The 9,273-nt window shown below is 40.4% G+C and overlaps 1 protein-coding gene across 2 annotated transcripts; it reads left to right on the plus strand.

The window, feature by feature from the left end:
• The first annotated feature begins 150 nt into the window (after positions 1–150).
• Positions 151–6,130, plus strand: ATP23 (ATP23 metallopeptidase and ATP synthase assembly factor homolog). Of its 2 annotated transcripts, XM_069852184.1 has the most exons (6): positions 151–337; positions 857–902; positions 1,008–1,089; positions 1,353–1,490; positions 4,397–4,480; positions 5,437–6,130. In XM_069852184.1, exons 1-6 carry the CDS (start codon positions 184–186, stop codon positions 5,638–5,640), a joined length of 708 nt encoding a protein of 235 aa, XP_069708285.1. In that variant the 5' UTR covers positions 151–183; the 3' UTR covers positions 5,641–6,130. The 2 variants fall into 2 exon arrangements, with proteins under 2 accessions (XP_069708285.1, XP_069708292.1); XM_069852191.1 differs by lacking the exon at positions 857–902 and having other exon boundaries at positions 299–337.
• Positions 6,131–9,273: the final 3,143 nt, after the last annotated feature.

Below are 9,273 nucleotides of genomic sequence, written 5' to 3' on the forward strand. Positions count from 1 at the left end.
TGCGCATGCGCCGCCTGGCTACGACCCCTCCGTCTGCCTTGACCACGCCCCCATAGACCACGCCCCTTTACTTTATATAACCACGCCCTCGCGCTGCCTGGCCCCGCCCCGCCCCCTGACCGCGCCTGGCCCTGCCCCACGTGACGCGGGTCCGGGCCGGGGGTTGGCGGGCCGGGCCCGGCCATGGAGCGCGGGGAGAAGGGCGGCGAGGAGGAGGATGACTTGGGCTACCGGCTCTTCCCGGAGCGGAACAAGAAGCCGCAGAGCTTCCTGGCCCGCAGCCTCTTCACCTTCCACAACAGGTGCCAGCTGATGCTGAGGATGACCCTGGACACGAGTAAGCGCGGCCCCGGGCTCGGCCCTGAGGCGCCGGGGCAGACCCGGCGACACCGAGTCCCCTGCCGGGACGGGGCGGCTGCTTGAGGAGCGCCCTGCTTTGCCTTGACACAAAATACTGTTTTAAAAGCGGCCGTGGGCTTGCTTTTTATCCTATCGGAAGGCCGTTCTGTACTTATTTCTCTTGAAAATTTGAGTGGATTTGCCGTTTTCTGGTTCATATATTGACTGAAAGCTACTGAAGACGTTGGTCAGCGTAGGCCCTTCCGTTGATGTCTACTGCTAATAAAACATCAGAAGTGACTTGATCCCCAAATAGTTCTTGATATCTCACTTAACGTAGCCTGAGCTGTAACAATTTGGTGCTAGTTGCATTGCATTAAGTTTAGATACTGCAAGGTGTGAATTTAGATGTGTAGTGTTTTTTTTTTTTTCCTCTCTTGACTGTCCTTATATTTTGATTATAGATGACTTTCAAAACTTTTCTCTAGAGAAATTGATTGCAGCAATGTTTTTCTAGATCCGTATGCTCAACTTCTTCTTGAGGCTATGAAACAATCTGGTTGGTATGTAAACGAATTCATCTTGTTCTGTGTAGTAACATAACTGTCAGACAGAGCTGCTAGTCTTTTGCAAGTTCTTCATGCTAACTGTGTATTTGGGCCTTTCAGCACTGTCTTCAATGACCGGCACTTTTCTTGTGAAAACTGTGATGGCTGTGTCAGTGGAGGTTTCGATTCTGCCACATCTCAGGTAGGCACTGAACATTGTCCTCTTTCAAAGGGCCACAGTTTTTATTAGTGTTTTGTTAGTAGGATTAATGGTGATAATGAAAATAAGATAAATGAAAGATGTTCTGTGATATTGAAACTTGTACACTGCAGAATGATGAAGCTGTTAATGTTGAAAAACACCGAGCTAGAGTCTAAATCCTGTAGGTGATGTGTGCTGGGTCTCTGAGAAATAAAAAATGTTGAAATCTGGTGAAAAGACTGCCTCTGTCTTATCTCTTACAGATTGTTCTGTGTCAGAACAACATTCACCACCAATCCCACATGAACCGCGTGGTCACACATGAATTGATCCATGCTTTTGATCACTGCCGTGCGCATGTTGACTGGTTTAAAAATGTCAAACACTTAGCATGTTCAGAGGTTAGTTAAAATGCTTCCAATGTGGTCATTATATTATTTACTGCTGATTATTAGGGATGCGTCATGTGTAAATAGACATGTTGTTATACAGAATTCATTTGGCTTTATCATGTTAATACATTTGTCCTTTCTGTCAGGTCAGCCTAAATAGTTTAATTCAGAAAACAAATATTCAGTTTTCACAAATATTAACAAGTCAATGTCGTATTAAGGAGAATGTTATCACTGTGAGTATAACTGTAAAAAGAATTTATCAACAAATGAGACTAATTACAGATGAAAACACATTCACATCTTAATCAAATGTTTATAGGGTTTTTCTTCTCTGCAAATCTTCATGTTTTGGGTAATTATCTTGGTAGGAAGGTAACCTTATTTTTGTTTGGATTTTTTTTGGTTAAGAAACTTGTCTTTTCCTATAGTATACACTTTTTGATTAATGGCAGCGTTGCTAATGCTACATTTTATTTATATCTATGTCCGTTTCAGATGACATGGGACATAGGAATTTGCTACTTGAAAGGCTTTAAAAATTAATGCATTAGGAGGTGGAATTAAACGGAGCACGGACTAGTCGGGATTCCTCTTATGTACACGGCTTATGTGTATTCACATGCTTTTAATTGTTTTCTGATGTAATCCATGTCATTTGACCACAGAAAAACTTACCCTTACAATTAATATTATGGAAGTACATTTTTTTGACTCTATGAATTAGGTACTTCCTACTTCACTTTCTTGAAAATATATAAAGTTATATAAAAATGTTATAGAGGCTTTGTTGTTTCTGTTGTGTTTTTTTTTCTTTGTTTGGGATTTTTTAAGGAGAATATACTCGATTCCAGACTCAAGATGTGCACAGGTTTCACCTATTAACAGTATATGAAAGAAACAAAATTATGAGTTTGGTACAGAGTAAATTAGATTTGATTAAAATTAATTAATTAATTTAATTCATACCTGCCTTGGAAGAGAGTCACAGTCAGGTGTTATCTTTATGTATTTATAGATAAAACCTAATGAAGTAACCTTATGTGACACCAATAAAGCCATCTTTTATAATTGTGTGGCGTTGACTGTGTCTGGCTGCCAGGCACCCACCAAGTCATTCTGCAACTCCCCGTCAGCTTCATTAGAAGAGGGGAGAAAAATAAGATGAAAACACTCGTGCATTAAGATAAGGGCAGGAAGATCACTCACCTGGTACCATCATGGGGAAAATATACACAACTTGGGGAAGATTAGTTTATTGCAAACTAATGACAGACCAAGATAGTGATAAATAAAACTAAAAATACTTTCCTCCTGCCTGTTCTTCTCTGAGGCTTAACTTCGCTTCTTCATTCCTGACTCTTCTACCGCCTTCACCCCAAAGCAGCACAGGGGAATGAGGGCTGCAGTCAGTTTGTAACACTTGGTTTCTGCTGCTTCTTCCTCCTCACACAGTTCTCTTGCTCCAATGTGAAGTCATTCCCACAGGATACAGTCCTTCATGAACTGCTTTAGTGTGGGTCTTTCCTATGGGCCGCTGTTCTTCAAGCCCAGCTCCGTCTTGGGTCCTTTCCACAGTGTACAGTCCAGGAATGGACTGCTCCAGCATTGGTCCCTCATGGACCACAGTTTCTGCCAGAAAAGCTACTCCTATATGGGCTCATCTCCATGAGCTACAGCTTCTTTCAGGGTGTGTCCATCTGCTCTGGTCTGGGGTTCTCTTTGTGCTGCTGGATGTCTATCTGCTCCACTGTGTTCCTTCACAGGCTATGGGGAGACAGCTTGTGTCACTATGGTCTTCTCCACAGACTGCAGGAGAATCTGCACTGGTGCCTGAACCACCTCTTTCTCCTTTTTCTTCACTGACCTTAGTGTCTGTGGGGCTGTTTCTCTCATGTTTTTTCTCGCAGCTCTCTGTCACAGCTGCTATGTAGTGTTTTTTATCCTTTCTAAGTATGTCATCAGACAGGTTCCACTGGCATTGCTGATGGGGTCAGCTTTGACCAGTGATAGGTTCATTTTAGAGCCAGATGAAACCGTCTCTATCCAGCATAGGGGCAACCCCTTGTGTTGTCTCACAGAAGCCATCCCAACAGGCCCCCTGCTGCCAACATCTTGCCACTTAACCCCAATACAATAATTCAGAATCGTTAACTGTCATCTACTTTTTTTTTTTTTGTCTAAGCATTTATACAGTGCAGAATAAAGCCTGTAAGCCTCAAACATAAAATTGGAGAACATATAGAAAACAAGATTGTGCTTGTTCTTGCTCTTGTTGAGATTGTTTGGTTGCTTTAGGTTGTTTGATACTCATTATCTGGTGTTTACAAATTTTATTATTTTTGCTCTGTACTTAATTATAGGAAATCTAGTTTTAGTTACATTTCCTAACTGAGGGTGTAGGATGTGGAACGCTTGGCAGACAAAAGAAATTACAATACACAGGACAAGACAGTTAAGCTGAAAAGTACATACTAATTTAAATGTGCCTTTTCCTAAAGCAGGTGGTTTACTACTCTGCTGGGTATTGCAGCCGTAGACTGTGAAAGGTATCTGCCTCTTGTATCAGCTTCTGATATAGATTGAGGAGAATATTACTTCTTATGATCTTTTAGCACTTTGTATGTATTTGTACACACATATCTCTTCTGGTTATTTATTTAAGCTTTGGGAATATATGAGACTTGGTCCCTGGATAAACTTACAGGATTTTTATAGTAATACTTTGCAGTTCGTTGAGGCTGAGAGAGTGGATATAAAGGGTAATAGGGGCTGAATAAATACAAGTGGCCCTGGGAATATTCTCTGCCAGCAGTCACTGGAAAGATATTGAGGAATTAAAAAATTTGTTACAGCTTTTTTGACTTTGTATTTCCATGTGTTTCTCTGAACCTGTGGCTTTTTTTTCTCAATAGATTCGAGCTGCTAATCTCAGTGGAGACTGTACAATGGTGAATGAAATAGCCAGGTTTAAATTTGGATTAAAAGGACATCATCAGGTAAAGACTGTAAAGTCTACTGATTCGTTATGAGCCATTTTTATCTATTTGATCTCAGCCTTCTATGGTTTCATAGCTGAAATTATCAGAAAAAGAAGTATATGCTGTGGACTTGCTGCTTTCTCTGAATTCAGCTTTAATAATGCTAATGATTCATGATAAATATTTGTTGCATCTTGTTTTTGTTGGAGTGAAACACCTGAATGCTTAGTTATATTGTAGAGCATTGCCACTGACAGTGGATGGTTAATAAGAACTAAATAAAAAACAGAGTTTGCAGGAAGTGTACTGGGAATACCTTAGCCACTTTAAGTGGCTGAAACTCTAAAAGTCTTTGAAAACTTGAGGAATGAGAATGACAAGGGAATAACCATGTGTGTTAAGTCATACAGGAATTATTTATTATTTAATAGTAATGAAGCTATGGGTTGAGTCCCAAGTAGTTGCTCATGTTAGCATGGCAGTTAGCTTTTAGCTGGAGAAGTTTACATATTATTTTTTTCTTTTTATCTTTCGGTAGAAGAACCATGTAAGCAAAAGTTGCCATGAAGAGAAGTGTTGAAATGAAGACCAGTAGAGAAATCATTCCTTTATGTTTTATAGTCTTTCAGTTGAAAAAGTACTAGCCAGTATTTGTGTCTATTTCTTTCTGACATATTTTCTCTTGCATCCAAATCAAGTTGTACAAATACTTGACACCTACAACAAATGCCAAATTGTGTTTTAATTCCTGTTGTAAGGAATGTCTTTTACTTATCTTATGGTTTATTTGCCCATGGGAAACTAAACCAGGATGGAACAAAAATGTACTTTTAACACTTATTTTGGGCATTTTTTGACTCTTCTGTGATACAAAATTATTTCATATGTAGTAGGAGTTAATACTTGACAAAATCTGAAAAAAAATTATTTATGCTTATAATGACATATTTTTCTTTATCTAATTCCCACTTTAGACTTGTGTACGAGACAGAGCAATTCGTTCCATTCTGGCTGTTAGAAAAGTTAGCAAAGAGACTGCAGAAAAAGCTGTGGATGAAGTTTTTGATACCTGCTTCAATGACCTGGAACCTTTTGGAAGAATCCCACATAGTAAAACAGATGCAAAACGTGCTTATAAAGACTTTCAGAACAGAGATCGCTATAATGCTAATTTGTAAAGGAAAAAAAAATGTGAAAAATTATGTTAATATGTGATTGTTCTATAATAGCTGGAGTTACAGTCTATGCACGCTGTGGCTGCTGTGGCTGGTGGAAAAGCTAATTCTATCAATTGTGTCAATTAATTTTGTAAACTTTTTCCAGGAGACAACTTCCGTGGAAGTAAACAAAGTAAATGAACAAGACTAAAACCCGTGTTTCCTTTCAGCAAGATAATTCAGCACATGAAGTGACTCGTCAAATAATTGTTTGCACATTTCAGTGCGCATTTAATTCTGCTCAGTCTGATGAGGACTTGGTTTCTAAGTTTTGTTGTTGAATAAATATTTTCATAGGATTTTTAAATTCCCACTGTCTTCGATACATAGTTGTAAACTTGATGATCTTCATCATCCCTGATCTGCAACTCTTAGATTTAGATTTAATAATTATGGCTCAACCAAAACTTTATTAATAAACTACCACATATATTTTTGAGCACCTCTGAAATTCTTGGTGTTTCAGCCCATATAACATTAACTTTACAGGTACATAAAACCCTTTGGCTTTTTAGGAATTTGACTGACAATTCTGCTTACCAGATCAAACCTGCAAGCTGGATAACCATTGATGAGAGTCTGTCCACCAGGCTGAGCCTTGCTCAGAATATTGGTGTAGCTTATGGACTACTTCCTATGCTTGTTAGGTGGGTAAGTTTGTCTGAGGAAAGCAAGAAGCTAAGTCTGAGAGAAACTACTTCATTCCTCCATTATTTCCAAATGTAGGGTATCATGATTGTTGTTGTGAATGCAAGAGAACCACATTTCCTTCTCTTGAAATTAAAGGTGCAGTTCAACCATGGGTATGGTTCACTGATGTAGCAGAGATGTGGCTTCCCACTTGAAGGTTTAGAGGAACAGCAGATGTAACAGTTGCTGGATCCAGCCTCAAATAGGAAATTTTGTTCTGCAAAAGAAGAAATTGTGACCTTACTGTTACTTTTTCATAAGCAATGCAATACATTTTAGACAGGCTTTCAACTTCATAGGATGTTTAGTTCTGAGTAGTGGTGGTGTTAGTTTTCCTGTGCTAAAGTTGTTCACAACTGCAGAAGCATGGAATTGTTGAGGTTGGAAGGTACTTCTGGATTTCAACCACACTTAACCTAGGGAACATTTCTAGGCTGTGGGACCCACCATCCTCATTGAGATCTGGTTCCATTTGTAGAGTTTCATATCTATTGCTCAAGAGAACCTGGGAGGCTGAGTCTTGCACAGGGGAGACACACTTGCTGCATCAGCCAGGAACCTACTGCCATTCCTCTCCATCTCCTTAATTTCTCTCCTTGGCTATCAGGCAGAGGTCAAGGAGTATGCATTGTTTATACTGAGGATGAAAAATTTAGGGAAAATGCTGATCCCAGAATGAGAAATGTTAAGTCTTTTTATATTCCAAAAAGATGAAGTGAAACTAGGTTGTTGTGTGTTCACATTTATTTGTATTTTACTTCTGTTGTAGCAATCCTATATTTAAAGATTTTTCCTGATCATTGGCAAAATTTGTAAAGGCAAGGGCTATCTTGCCTCTATCATCCTGTCCATCTCCAATGTCATGTAACTTTGATTTCCAGTTCTTCAGTTCCCTCCCCTATGGCAGTGAGGAGGCTGCAGTAATAGGCTGAGTAAGCTTGTGTTAGGATCAGCTGATGCCTTTGAGATCGTAAACTCTTTTAGTACCACCTTAGAGTATTTTACTCATGTTCAAGGTTAAACTAATCACCAAATCTGGGATCAAAAAGGAATTTTTCCTTGATTAATGTGATAGGGATGACTGATACTTCTTTTTCCTTACTCCTTAGTATGGAGATGGAAGAGATGATCTGAAGGCTTGAAGAGGAGTTAATCTAGTTACTATAGCTGTCCTACTGAAGGAATGAGAAACTAGATAGTGTGCAGGGAGGGAAGCAGTTGAATTGAAGGACTAGCTAAGGACTGCAGCAGTCACCCATGAGACTGAGTGGAGAAAGATGTTCACATACAATAGCACATAGCATGAGTGGAACATAGTGCTGCTGATGGCTAGTGTCTGCATGTGTACTGAGAGGTGTGAGCAGAGCAGAAATGCCTGGGGGAGACCAGGAACAGTAGGATAAATGGCATGATATAATATATAAGAACTTAAATAAATGCACATAATAAAGAGCTGTTGATGCATTCTTTGGATTTAAACTAGTGAGCATCTGGATATTATTTTGTGCTGTTCAGGCACAGTTTTAAATATGCAGTCTGCTATTACTGCTCTGAACAGAGTCCTGTGTGACAAGTCCTGTGCTGAGCTGTGACAATGGCAAGGCGGAGTGAGTCTGAACCTTGGAAATAAAATCTGATACGGTCTCTGAAACTGGGATGTTGGTAGGGAGTTAGGCTTCTTGAGCCTACAGTGACCACGTAGCCAGAGGGGTCAGTAAGAAAGGTAGACGTGAAGGAAGCAGCCATCCAAATCGTCTGAGAATTTCATATTAAGCAATGGTCCTTCTTGTTGCAGAGATGAAGCTCATTCGCATGACCTTGAATGCTATCTCTTCCCCACCTTTGGCACATTTGTCGTAAGTGGGAAAACTTTTATGACTTGAGTCCTTTATGCCCTGAAATTCTACTCACGTCTAGATGTCTCTGGTGGTGAAGAACTGGCGAGATGATCAGTGTTGCCTTCTTCTGTTCTGTGTCCCTATATATTTTGAGATGACAAGATTGACAGTGTACGAAGCTTTTTCAGGCAATGCATAACTGAGATTTGACTGCTGTGGAGCAGCAGACTCCCCGGTGAGACTTGAGCAGGAGTGAGGCGCTCAGCTGCTCAGTGAAGGGAAGGTCAAGACGTGCACGGATTTCAAGTAGCTGACAGACAATAAGGTCGGGAGTGAGCAGTCCTCCCAGGTACCTCCAGAATTAGGCAGTCTCTGAAAAGGCCCTTGTTTGACTGCAGCTTTCCACCTATTTATTTCACATGCCTACATCCTTTGGATCTGACCATCAATTTGTAAGGTCCTGCTGAGAAGAATTCGGTCATGTAATCATAGAATCATTAGGTTGGAAGAGACCTGTGAGATCATCAACTCCAAACATATCTGTCCACTACTAAATCGTATCCCCAAGCATCTCATCTACCTGCCTTTTAAACACTTACAGGGATGGTGACTCAACCATCTCCCTGGTCAGCCCGTTCCAGTGTTTGATAGCCTTTTCTGTGAAGAAATTTTTCCCAGTGTCCAATCTAAACTTCCCCTGACGCAGCTTAAGATGTTGCTCAAGAACAAACTGCCTAAAGAAGGTGATAGCAGAGAAAGACACCCCTGTCCCCTGAGCAGAGCCAGTAGTGTGTTGCCATTTTGTGAACAGCAGCAAACACTTTAGAAAGATTCAAACATAAGCACTGCCCTCACAAAGGACAAAGCAGCACATCTGAGCACCGCCTGTGAGATCTGATCAAGCCTAAATTGTCTGAGTTGTTCTGTTTATGCTGGGCAACAGTGGATTGCATTTATTCCCAGGTATAACACAATTCATACCCACAAGTACTATCGCTTCAGCAATAATGCAGATCCCCCAGAAAGTCATCCTAGTTGTCTTGGAGGAAGTAATGTCTTGGTGAAG

The sequence above is a fragment of the Phaenicophaeus curvirostris genome, chromosome 1 (assembly GCF_032191515.1).
Source record: "Phaenicophaeus curvirostris isolate KB17595 chromosome 1, BPBGC_Pcur_1.0, whole genome shotgun sequence".
Lineage (NCBI taxonomy): Eukaryota > Metazoa > Chordata > Aves > Cuculiformes > Cuculidae > Phaenicophaeus > Phaenicophaeus curvirostris.

Bases quoted from the DNA above. Each gene is read 5' to 3' on its own strand.
- ATP23 (XM_069852184.1), top strand. From the start codon at position 184: ATGGAGCGCGGGGAGAAGGGCGGCGAGGAGGAGGATGACTTGGGCTAC. The intron at 903-1,007 runs GTATGTAAACGA...TGGGCCTTTCAG, and splicing joins GCTATGAAACAATCTGGTTG to CACTGTCTTCAATGACCGGC. The intron at 1,090-1,352 runs GTAGGCACTGAA...TATCTCTTACAG, and splicing joins TCGATTCTGCCACATCTCAG to ATTGTTCTGTGTCAGAACAA.